The sequence below is a fragment of the Athene cunicularia genome (genome assembly GCF_003259725.1).
Source record: "Athene cunicularia isolate RWA chromosome 10 unlocalized genomic scaffold, athCun1 chr10_part1, whole genome shotgun sequence".
NCBI lineage: Eukaryota > Metazoa > Chordata > Aves > Strigiformes > Strigidae > Athene > Athene cunicularia.
In genome coordinates this window covers 22,590,676-22,603,710 of record NW_020799112.1, presented here as the reverse complement: position 1 = coordinate 22,603,710, position 13,035 = coordinate 22,590,676, and the positions used below count along the sequence as shown (strand labels likewise).

General features: G+C 39.1%; 1 protein-coding gene across 3 annotated transcripts in view; it reads right to left on the bottom strand.

Moving 5' to 3' along the window:
- LOC113484204 (myocardial zonula adherens protein-like) overlaps positions 1-13,035 on the bottom strand; it is a 60,685-nt gene that overhangs the window by 35,074 nt on the left and 12,576 nt on the right. For all 3 annotated transcript variants that reach the window (XM_026856453.1, XM_026856454.1, XM_026856452.1), the window contains exons 4-9: positions 12,302-12,394; positions 9,583-9,696; positions 8,580-8,732; positions 5,645-5,770; positions 4,674-4,802; positions 2,424-2,509 (exon numbers count right to left, since the gene is read on the bottom strand). In XM_026856453.1, coding sequence (XP_026712254.1) covers positions 2,424-2,509; positions 4,674-4,802; positions 5,645-5,770; positions 8,580-8,732; positions 9,583-9,696; positions 12,302-12,394 — 701 coding nt within the window. The remainder of the gene's footprint in view (positions 1-2,423; positions 2,510-4,673; positions 4,803-5,644; positions 5,771-8,579; positions 8,733-9,582; positions 9,697-12,301; positions 12,395-13,035) is intronic.

Genomic DNA, 13,035 nt, shown 5'->3' with positions numbered 1-13,035 from the left:
GCTTACTCAGAGACCAAAATGCTGACAATTGAACAATGTGACAAAGCTCATCTCCTGAAGATGCCTGTTTTTCCTTGAAGTGAAAAGCATTTAGACAACTAGATCTTTATCATCAGAAAGGGACATTTATCATGACTTATTACCACCTGCAAACTTTGTGGAAATGCATACTAAATAAAAGCCAGGAAGCACATTTCCTGGCATCCTTTTAAAAGCTCTCCTAATACAGGGTAGCCTTGAGTCAAGGACTTGGTATCGTTGCCAACAGTAGCAGACTGCTAACTGGAGTAGTATTAACTCATCAACACTCAGCAGGAATTATGGATGTTTTCAGCTTGTATATATGACTCTTTAGATAGATCCTGCATTTCTTCAAATCTGTTGAACACAGAAATTGAACACCCACAAGAACTCTTGCCAAAAGCTGGTTTGACAGCTTGCCAGAAAAGTTGTTTTAGAATATGTAAAGAAACAGGAGGGAAGATTTTTAGTAAGTTTTTGGCATATTGGTCACAGGAGCCTCCACTTTCATCTAAACGTAGAATTCTTTCTTACAAAATAAACTTCTGTACTCCTGGGTTTAAGACTGGACGGAATTTGAGAAGTGGAGGAGAGGAATCAAAAACAAAAAGGCTTTTCTCATCTTGGTCTGTGCACAGCTGAAGAAACTGTTGAAGCTGCAAACAGAACAACCACTCTAAGGCAAAGCAGCAGATGGCAAACTGTACAACATGATCCAGTGACTGGCTGGACTGTATTCTCTTACCCCAGAAAAGTCTCCACTAACAGTGAAGTACTCCACAGAACTGGAACTGCAGCACGTTGGCAAGGACTCGAAAAAATCAAGGCGCTGCTGCAGGTTTTTCAATCCTGCATATTAAGGTCTCACAAAACCTCAACTGACGTTTTGATTGCAATTGTAACACAAACTTGGGCTCTCACGGAAAGACTCGGAATGGAGCTGAGGTCCCTCTTCAGGTGGAGCCCAAGTGTCTGGCTGGGTACAGACAGGTAAAGAGAACTTAAGAGCAGACTTCAGCACCTCAAGACAGATTCATTGCTTGTGTAGACTGCATCTGTGTCTTGCTTGCATTGCAGAAATTCCTGTCTGAACACTGCCTTCACCCTTTCTACTGCAGCATAACTTTTCGTGCTGAGTGGATGGGGCAGGATTCACTGAAGGGAGAAGAGCAGCTGTTACCTACCCAGAGGTGAAGGAAGAAAGCAATTATCCTTCATCTCCATATTCCATGCTGTATGCAACATCTGTTCATTTAAAATGATTATTGTAACAGGCTGCTGTGAAAAGCCATTATTACCCTGAAACCAGAAAAGCTGGTTACAGATCAACCCAACTAGGCAGTGAGGTGCTCCTGGCAGGGACCTCCTCTTATGTTTATGCTTCTGCAGAACAGTGGGATGCCAAAACCTTAAAACTGAATTCCTGGGTGCCACAGAAATTTAAGTAGTAATCAAGTACAATTACTCAGTCTGTGCTTAGAATTCACCTGTACCCGCTCAAGTAGTGTCATATAAACCTTTGAGCGGCAGATGCAATTGTCACTCCAATGGCAGCCACCCTATTTCAGGGTTGGATAGACTTCTCTCGAAACTTTCCATCTGCCTTTGCTTGAAGCTTTCTTTTGCCTGGCCATGGTGCTCTGTCAGTCTCAAAGGGTAGTTCTGGATGCACGTGCCACCTCTGGGCGGAAACAGCACATCCAGGTGCCCCCACACCACCAGATCTTTTAAGCTCGTGCTTTCGAGAACAACCATTCACAGAGGTCTCGCTGCCAATATCACCCTCAGTTTCCCCAAATAACTTCATAGCTTATTTCTGCACTGTGATGCCACACGACAAATTTATTCCACAGCTCCATTCTGTTCATGTGTATATGCTAACGTGCACCACATATGTAGACCTGCCCCTCCAGGTCTCAAATATATTCCCTGCTTTCCCTCTTTTATACAAAAAAAAGACACTTCTGGCAGTTACACATGAAACTCTTGCTCTCCTCAAGAGTTCATTTTTTAACACAGGATACAGAATGTCTTTTCTTTTGAAATTGTGTTGAGCCGTCTAGAAGGAGATAATGAAACTATTCATAGTCAGGATCATACTGTGCTGGATTTGGGAATGCAGATTTAAGGAAAATGCAATCCACAAATACGTCACAACTTGTTTTGTCTCAAATGTACTCTGCATGTTCGCAAACAACTTTTCAAGAAAGATGCATGAAAGTGGGTTTTGTTGCAAAAATTCATCCTATCACTATTTTATACTGTAAATAAACTTACATTCAGATGGACGATCCCTACCAGACTGCAGTTTTAAAGTTAGAAAAAGCAAAATTCAAAAAAATTCAAAAGCAAACCAACCCCTAAAGTTTCCTAGCAAAACTAACAGAAAAGACATATCTCACCTTTCACTGTCAGAGCTGTTGTCAGATTTTGCTCCAGATATCTGTATTTCATTTAGTTCAAGTTGCTTTTGTAGCTGGTGACGTTCCTAAAGAAGAAATGTTATCCTTCAGTTCTCCATGTATCAAAATGTAAAGGCTTCACAAAGCAAATTTAATTCCAGTTCAAAAGATTATTTGTGAAATTAAAATAGAAACTGATTAAACAAAATTAATGCATTTCTTGCAGCCAAGGAGCACAGAACGCATAATAATAAAATCAAATTCCCAGCTATGTATGGCAATAAGATCAGAGTTTTCAGTTTTCTGTTTGAAGATGTACAGTTGTACTTGAAACTGGATATTTTGAATAAAAAGATGTCATCACAGTCTTTAACTACATAAGTGTCAAGTTTTCCATGTTATCCCTCCAAAAAGATCTCTCAGTCCAAGGCTGAGATAAAAGGTATTGCTCTATTTTCTTCTCCAACATACATCTGTTTATTTTTAGGTGTCCACCAGCACAGTGCTCACAAAGATCTATGAGGACCTGGGGACTGAGACAACACAAAGTAACAGAGAGTCTGCTGTCTCCTTTAATAGGAACTTAAGATGCATTCAGATGCAGCCAGATAAGAGCAAATTAAATAACCAATGTGAAGAAACTCATCTGTACTTAAGAACTCCATTGCAATCCTTTATTCATTGCGTAACACTTACAAGCTGTAGACTGAAGCCCAGATGAAGTTAATGAAGCTACTAAAGGGGCATATTAAGCTGAATGATTTCTCAATGTAATCACTAATTCTACTAATAGATTTGCAAGCATTTGAGGAAAGGGACTCGGTACAAATGCACATTAGACTAACCAGTCAAGCCTACAAAACTGGCTTATAAAAATCCATTTCTCAGTAACAAATATTTAGTAAACTAAGGTAAAGCTGATGAAAAAACACTTCCCTTGTAAAACCAGAAGACTCTATTACCAGAATGCTCTTGGCTTCTGTATTTTAGAGAGTACAGATCTTTAAAGACAATGAGATGCCTGCTATTTACAGAAATGAGAAATGCCCAAGTACATCCGAAAGCACTGGAATCTGTTGAAAGGGCTGCTTTTACACCCTTTAGAGACACTATTCAGTCTAGGGACTAAACAATAACATCCACTGTCAGTTAGGTGAATTATACCAGAAAACAAAGACGACATTTCACCCAACTATTTGAGACAGAAGATATAAAGCTTTCCCATATATCTGAAAATGTTCGAGAATGAGATTCAGATGGAGGGTATTCAGATGCAAGGAGAGGTAATGTGACACTCTTAGGTTTAACAATACGTTAAAATAATAATCACCTGACTACTAGACTGAGTTTTGCCCTGCTATGAAGACCATAAAAGAGAAGGAAAAGCAGGAAATAAAAAGAAACAATGCAAAAACTGCTACAACTAGTTTTACAGTAGTTCTGCCAGTGTCACAGGAGGTAAACATCTCAAACCATTTCTGCTTTCAGAGCTTTAAAATAACCCCCTGCTCTCAATTAGTAAGGAATATTTAGCCAGGGAGAGTAATAATTAGAAGTTTTTTAATGCTACCAGGAAAGGAAGAACCTAAGTTTTGGATTAAAAGGCAGTAAAAATGAATTTTTCTTCTCTCCTCAAGGTATTCTGAGCCATAATCTAACTAAGATAGGTATCTGCATGGAAGATTAAGTGGCTGCTACATACCCACAAAAACCCCTCAAAACATTTTAGTCTGAGGCTTTCAGTTCAGCATTTCATCCCCATGTGGAGAAATTTGGAGATACAATTCCAATCAGAAATATAAATAGCTAAACAGTAAGGTCTATTCCTAACTAAAACACATTTTTATGAACCTGTCAACAGCATTTCAAAGCGACTTTGGATCATTTATGTTTATTACTGCATTAGGCTTAGGAGACCTTGCACACTGAAGGAAGAGGGCGTGGTCTTTACAAACTTTTTCTTTAAAGTAATGGTTAATTTGCTAAATAAATTTTGACTTTTTAGGCAGCTCTGACTGTAAAGATCACCAGAAAGACAGAAGAATCACTTAATCAGTGTCTCAGTGGTAGTCCAGGTCCATTTACTTACATGGCTACAATAACTAAGTGGAGATGCAAGCAGCAATAGTATGTCACTGAGCAGGGTACTAAGCAGCAGACAAAAATTTAAAAACCAAATTTTAAAAAATCAAATTTCCTCCATGCACTTCTGCATTTCCTTTGAAGGTGGCAGTCAGCCAAGTCCCATACCTCCTCCATGCGCTCAATCAGGCGGTCCAGCTCACCGATTCGCTGGTCCTTCTCCTGGATGCTTGTCTCTGTAACCTGCATCTTCTTATTTGCCTCTTCAATAGCCTTCAGGAGCCGATTCGTTTCCTCCTGCAGATAAGAACATTCACAGTCACATTAACATCCAATATATTCACGAGGATTTTTTTCTTTTTTAAGGACACAGAGCCAGGCTAATAGGTTTTAAGCAGAGCTCAAAGCTTTTCACTACACCTGCCCAGAAGTCTGGAGGATCTGTGAGCCTAAACATGAACTGTATAGAACAAAATATTTGGGGGATTTTGAAGTGCAAAGGTATTTGTAAAGCATCAGTATGAAAATCTGATTGAAATTTTTTACCCATTTCTTAGATATTTGTTTTCCCTTCTGAGGGTACCGTGAAGTAACGGCTAAGAAAAATACAGCATTGCAGAAGACAGCATTATAAACACCAAAGTCTGCCATGTTCAGCTTTGTACTTTCCTCGCATATAAACCAATATGAATAGAGAGAGACTGGGGAACATACCTTCAATCAGTCATTATCTATATCAGAAAAATCCAGTAACTAACTGCTCACAGAAAAATTTTACCTGAGGGTAGAAGGAAGCCACAGGACAGGAAGAGTTCTTGCTCCAGGAGCATCCAGTGAACTGATTCTTAAATTATCACTAAAACTGGACATTATATTTTCCTTTTTTTTTAGAGAAACAGAAGTTAAAGAAACCAACTTACTCTATTTCAAATTTTTAAATCTACATTATCATTACTGTTACTGTGTTTGAACACATTCCTTTCTTAGCCCTACAACCACAAAAGTTTGGAAAGCTTAGTAAGTGTGGCATGACTACTCACAGAGACAAGAGTCAATGAACACATGTCAGCTCTGGAGTAGTAAGTGATTGGAAATGACATCCAAGTGAAGCACCACTCTTACAGACTGGCTATACGTACTAGGAGGATTTCTTTCTCAGCTTTATGTTTCTGCTCCTCTTCTCGCATTTTTTCCTCATACTGACTATACAGTTTTCTTGTCATCTCCCTCATGACTTCAGCATTGGCTTCCTGTGAGGATTCCACCTATGAGAGGGGAAAGTTGATCTATCAGTCAGTACAGCACTGCTGGCAGTAAGAGAAACAGGGTTCACATGATGTCAGAGTAACACTTTGAACTTCAGCTCCACCTTGTTATAAATTTGACACTGCTGAAGCAGCTTTTCATTAGCATCAAGACCATTTGCAACACTCTGCCAGTATGTAAGTCATTTGAGTTTGTAGAAGTTACCATTTCATCGTTTCATGTTGTCATTGTTTATCCAAGACCAGGCTATGCCTCTTTACTGTTACTTCCATGACAGCCTCCAAGTCACTTGGGTTGTTTCCCCACTGGAAAGATTGTTTTCCCCTACTTTACAGAAGCATGGATTAGAGGAGGTCTAGGCTCAGCTCCCATTTCTAAATGGCCACGAACACTGACTGCAGTAAGGACTTTCAGCTGGACCCAAGGGCGTGTTGTTAGCTGGAAGACACAGCTGTACGCTCCCTCCTCTCTCCCGCTTTTTCACATACTGCTCTTCGTGTAGGCACAAGAACTGAGGTGACCATGAAGCAAAGCAGATCAGGGAACAATCAGACCTAAATTAATAAACTCAGGGGTGTGGAAGGGTTAATTTTTAACCACAGGACCAGAAACTTTACTACTGCTACAGGGAAGAGGGCAGGAATCCTAACTCAGAGACAGGATTTCCCCCTTCTGTGGACTCAAAACACTGACTGAACCACACCCTCAGTGATTAAACACCAGATAGGATATTCACAGTTTAATCCCATCTACTCGGTAAACCACAATAAAAGCAAAGTAAAAAAGCCAGCCTAGGATTTAGTTCTCTTACTAGAGATACTATAAATCCGACAAGGTTATAGTGAAATGCTGTGGGTGCTACAAGAACGTCAGGAGGAGGAGGAGGAGGTATGTACTGTCATCTGGGAGAAGAAAGAAGTGTTCCCTGCTGATCACTGCAGTTAACACAGCCACAAAATACCTGGTTCCGATGATTAAGGTTTTGGGGGTTGGGTTTTTTTTTTCATTTCAAGGACTGAAAGATTTATTAAAGCCTTGTGTTTATCTTAGGACGGGAACAAACTGTTTTACTACCCTGTAGGACAACAACAGTGTGTTTCATCCTCTGAAAAGGGACTGAGCTCTGAAATACTCCACTTGTACTGCAGTTGCCCCCTTCGGTGTCTCACCTGGACCAGCACTGGGCAGGGGCAGTAACCTGCACTTTGTGAGAGGGAGTGGAGTTAAATTAAGTTTCAGCACAACACAAAACCTTCCACATTTCAGGAAGCCTCAAAGAATCGTAGGATTCCAAAAAAGCCAACAATCAAAACCCATTAAGAGACACTGAACTGCAGTATGGTCTCTGGCACTGCCTCTCCTTCATTCCTTTGCTTATAGCTTGAGCAACGAGGAGAGTAAAAACACGCATGAAAGGGTAGAGGCATCAGGGCATCTGCTACAGTACCCTTAAACAATATCCCTAACCTCAGTGGTTGTTGATTGTATGAGTAAACCAAACCTACTTAATAAGCTACGTGGGTGTGTTCTCCCTTCCAGAAAATAATCATGGCATACAGTAGTTACTGCCTTTCAGCTGCTGACCTCCCAGCTTCCACAGAATCCTCTTACGTGCACACTTGGAATGAAATCCCAGATGTCTTGGCATCTTTGGTACACGATTTTCTGTTTAACCTTCAAAGACAGCGATGTGGTATTTCATGCACTAACTTCATCATAAAACTGCAACTTTGACAGCAAAATTTAAACTTTTTCCTCATTAAGGCAGGGCAGCTATTCTGCAGACCTTGATAGGCTTGAAGATAAACAAATCCTGAGGCATTCAGCTGAACTGGGGCTTAACCTGTGGCTCTGCCCTTAGAAGCAGACATACCTTTCCCTGACTTGTTGGTGCATGTCCTTAAGATTATCGTAAAGTCCAAATTTCTGTTTTGAAATCTTAATTGCATCAGCTTTGCTTTCTTCTTTTAATTGGCTTTTCCTTCCTTTTATCTCCTGCTGACAATAGCAGGTACAAAATACAGCTACTTTTATAGCCTGCAAATCTTCATTATGAGAGGAAATTAGAACATGAATTTTAAGTTGAAATACAGGTTAGTATTTTCTCTTTCAGCCATTCATCATTAAGCAAGAATGCAAGTCACTAGAGAGCCAAAAAGAAACATCTTTGACAAAATTGAACATGAATAAACCAGCAATCACCTTAATTTCACAGTGACAAATTATGATGCAGTACTATATCCAAATTAGCCTGTTTCAAGCAATTTTGAGAGACAGAGGTTTCCAGAAGAGGTTTTTTTGTTGGTTTGGGGGTTTATTGGTTTGTTCGGTTGTTGTTTTGGGGTTTTTTAGGTTTTTTAAATTTTTTAAAAAATGAGATTAAAGGAATACATTTGGCAGATGAGGGAGGAAAACAGTCAAGCCTTCTGGCATATAAACCCACTTGGTTTGCATTTTATTCCCTTGCATTTCTCTGACAGAAATGCCTTAATTCTCTTTCCAAGACACTTGCTGTTACAGCACATATCTACTGACCATATGCTCATAAAACTTAAGAGATTACCTATTAAAAATTGTGCAGTACCAAACAAACAAATAAAACATCAAGAAATTCTCACAGTACTGTGTAGAGTTATGGAAAGACTGCTCCTGAGATTCTCTGTTATTAAACCAGTATTGATTCACAGGAATATGTCAGCTCTAAGGAACGATGAAGGCGTGAAGAATCCTTTACAAATTAGGCCAAGGAATAACACACTCCTAATGTCCTTACTGTGCAATATTTTTAGGGAAGTTTATATACTGCACCTTTAATTTCAGTAACTGATTTTCAATTTGTGCCGTTTCCAGTTGCTTTTGCTTCTCTCTCAGCTTTTCCATAGATTGCTCATGTGTATGTTTTAAATTCCTTATTTGTTCCCTTATATCAGTGTTCTCCAGTGTAACATCCACTAGAGTTTTCTAGAAGAAAGAGGCAAACCACATATTAAAAATCACAAATAACTTGGTGAACTAACATAGTCAATAGATTATGGGACAGACAGAACATTTAAGAGTTTCCTGATGTACCAATGCAGTGTGAACAGTTTTGCAAGTTTTAACATTTAAAATTATGGCTTTTGTCGTATTTAGTTTACTACAAGGTATTTCCATGAGGAACATGCTCAGTGAAATCAACTCCTGGAACACCATAAAAAAAAAAGGCACACGGATGCATTTCAGTGTGAGCGCTACTCCCATCAACCTTCCTTTCTTCTCTCCAAGGGCCATGCTGTATGTATTAAAGGCACTAGACAGGAAAACTGACATACAAGCAAGCAGGAACATTAAGTCGTTCAGTTGAGGTACGTGGAAATTTGGAAGTCTTTAAAACAGAAAATTAATTCCCACCCTCTCCCTCCCCCCACATTTCACACGTATATAAATTCTGATTCTTTAGCATCCACACATGCCAAATCCATTTCTGTTCACCACTGCGGGCAGGAGTAAGTCAGGAGATGTACTTTGCACAGCATGGAACAATTCACATTTTCACCTTAGATATTTTGTAGAGACATGACTAGTGGCACCAGTCTGCTGCAGATCAGTATCTCTTTTATTGCACACTATTTCTAACAGGTATTTAAAAACCACAGGTGTTGGAATTTATTTTTTCTCAGTTTCCTAAATTAGCTGCCTTAGATATCCAAGACAGTACTTCATGGGCTTGGTTAGTGTTGGAATCTGTATTTGTCATCCATGTTTTAGGTATGCTTTTAAATCCATGTCAGAAAAGGCAGTTGTCAGCTGTGAACCAGCTATTAAAATGTACCTGCAAGTCTATTGATGCTGATGTCAGGGAGCTGTTCATTTCACTAAAGCTATCTAAGGCTGCAGCCTGCACTCGCACATGATTCTCTAAGGATTCCTGATGAGCATTTGTCACCTGAGCAGAAGAAAAAAAAAAAGTTTTATATAGAATAATGATCACGTTTACCTATTCTTTCAAAGGGAGCTACAGAAGAGAAAGACCCCAAGGTTAATTTTCACAGCACTTGGATGCTTAAAATATACAGGCCTCAAACCATGTTCTTGCATCTCAGAAACAAACAAACAAAACAGAATCCAAATACGCTAACAGAAATAAAGCACAGTAGTCTGTTATCACTGTAAAAGCTGTTCTTTTCGAAAGGACAAGAGGACACTTGGCAGGTGTCTATTCAGAAAGTTTATATAAGCAGAGTGGGCAGATTGTAAAATATCAGGGTGAAAAGCAGAAGAATGCAGGAAATGAGGAAATCCAAAAAGGTTTGGGGGAACTGTAGAACAGCCTTAATTAAGAAGGAACTGACTAATCAGGTATGTAAAGAAGCAACATCAAGAAGACATAAGGAGCTGTGCCAGGGGAGGTTTAGATTGGATATGAGGAAAAAACCTCTTCACCGAAAGGGTTGTCAAGCCTGGGAACAGGCTGCCCAGGGAAGTGGTGGAGTCACCGGCCCTGGAGCTACAGGTGTGACATAAAGACGTACAGATGTGGCACTTCGGGACATGGTTTAGTGGTGGGCTTGGCAGTGTTACCAGTGGTTGGACCCGATGATACTAAAGGTCTCTTCCAACCGAAATGATTCTATGACTCTGTGAAACAACACAGGGCTTTGTTGTGTGAAAATCTGTTATCTTCAGTTATGTATACACACATGCTTAAAAACTGAAGGGGAAAACAAAAAAGGCACAAAGTTACATACTTTAAGAAGAGACCAAAACCCAAACAGCATAAATAATTATGAACCATCCAATAACAAAGAGAGAAAAAAAAAGTTACTAATGAAGGCCAGCCCAACTCACATTCTTAGATGGACCAGATCTGTTTCTTGATAAAAATGTAAGAACACTCGGGACTGATATGGAGAACAATGACTGTTTAGTAACCAAGTCATACCCCGATTAGGTCAGCACAGGGAGCAGAAGCCAAGTAGTTACTGTTAACCCTGTATGAATGTGTGCTCATGTAAAAACAAACAAACAAAAGCAGCAATGCTTTGGATGGGTTAAGGAAGTTACAAGCTAAGGACTGGTGTGAAGAAGCACACTGCCCAGGGCAGGATACTGGAAGTACAAATTCCAAACAAACTTTATGAACAAAAAGTAGTCCTGGAAATGGATGGAAAAAAAAAGCATAGTGATTCAAAGCTGAGGGAAGGACTATATAATGGGTTTTAAACAGAATCCCCAAATAGCATGAAAGACAGCAGTCATATAAAACCAAAACCCAACCAATGCATATATTATTAGGTAGAACAACACTTGTGCTTTCTTTCAGGCAGTCTAAAGTATTAAAAAAGCAGGGAGAGTGTCTCATAACGTGCCATTTACATCAGGAGTGCTTCATAACCTGCTCATCTGCTGCAAAACTGGAGATTCTGTCAGAGCTGGTCAGAAATCCTTAATTAAGAGACATGTTGAGGCTCATGCAGGATCTCTACTGCTCTGACAGATCTGGAAGGGCAGGGTATCACCACTGCTGTTCAGGAAGGGTCAGCAGCAAAGATGACAAAACTGCATCTGAATCAGCATTTGTCTACCAGTACACTGGGTGGGAGATGCACCTTCTGGCATCATTAAGACTATTTAACAGAGTTTACAGAAATTCAGTTTTATCTCCCTCCTCCTCTCCAATCAAGGTGATTTTTGGGGTTTTTTTGGGGGAGGTTGATTCTTTGGTTTGTTGTGTTTTTTGTTTTTTTTTTTCCTTGAGACTAGTTGCCACAGAATACAAGTACCAGTTTAACAGCAAGTTCTGATCTTGGTATGTAACAGAGCATGCAGGGAACGGCCAGCCTCCAAACGGGGATGGCAGAAGGGTGCAAGTCAGGGCCCCAGTCCCATGCCCAGAGCTTCATCTGAACCAGGACTGTGAAAATCAGCATTGAATATAAAATCCACAGCAAGTTTTCCAGGAGATTTCTTGGACCAAAGAAATCAGCAGTTTAATAGGAAGGGTATCTCTACAGATTGCAGCAGTTTTCATTGCTAAAGCAATGTCAGAAGGAAGAGAGGTCACTGAATGACCTTTGCAAGGTTCAGTTAAGAACCAAAAGGTAAGTAATTTTTAGAACTGTCAAGCACTTTAATACTAAAGAATATCGCTACTTCTTTTACTATAGTGTTTAAACAATAAAGTGAGTAAAACAGAGCAAAGTCTGTTGAAATGCCACCAAGTTGCACATTGCTCTTAATTATCTAAGTTACTTATTCAGTTCACCTGGCAGCTTCTGGTACAAACATCTCCACTAATTACTGATACCCACAGCCAAGGCGATCAAGATCATTCTTTTATTCCTGAGAAGCAAATAATGAGTAATTCCATATGCAAAAGCATCCCTGTTCTACTTTACCTTCCTGGAGGGAAAAATAAACAAATAAAGAGTAGATGTCACATAAAACAATGGAGTGGTTAGAGAAAATATTTCTGTTCTGCTGAAGCAAAACAAAAACCAACTGGGGCAGTTATTCTTGTATACTTTCCCTACAAATGATCATACACTTACTTTCAGTTCATTCGTGAGCTGCTGTATTTTTCGTTTCATTTCATCATATTCACCATACATTTTCTTTCTTACTTTTTCCAGAGTTGCTCTCACCTGGTGTCAGAAAAAACCTTTATCAAACTTATTGATAATTCTGTTTATACTAGATTTTTTTTCTATGATGTCCTTCATTGTTACTTTCAGTAGTTTCCATTATAAATCCACCTTTTCATCAGCAACAATTTACTCTTAAAAAGACAAAACCGTAAGTCCCAAGATTTGTCTACATAGGGATGATACAAATGAACATCTGAGTAATTCTAAACTTCCCTGTACACACTTAAACACTTGTAAATTCATAATTTAAATAATGAATTTCAATTAAATTATCTGTAACTCATTCTACCCTGATTACTAAAGGAACTAGAATTAATTGGAGCATATAATGGTTTCTTTCTGAAAGAAAAAATCCACACATGGATTTAATATACCTTCAGATTCAATACACCTCCATACGTTTAGAAGTGGTTGATTAGTTTTTCCTGAATATCATTTGAGGATAAACCTTTTAATTTCAGACTTTTAAACTTGTATCTAGCTAAACAAGATATCAGCATAAATTTACCAATGACATTTCAAATCTGGAAAACAGAGTACTCGGTTTGATTTTATTTGAGAACTACGGATGTAAGGTGTACCTCGCCTTTCTAAAGAAAAAAAGAGAATCAAATTTAACAAAAAAAAAAAAAAAAAAA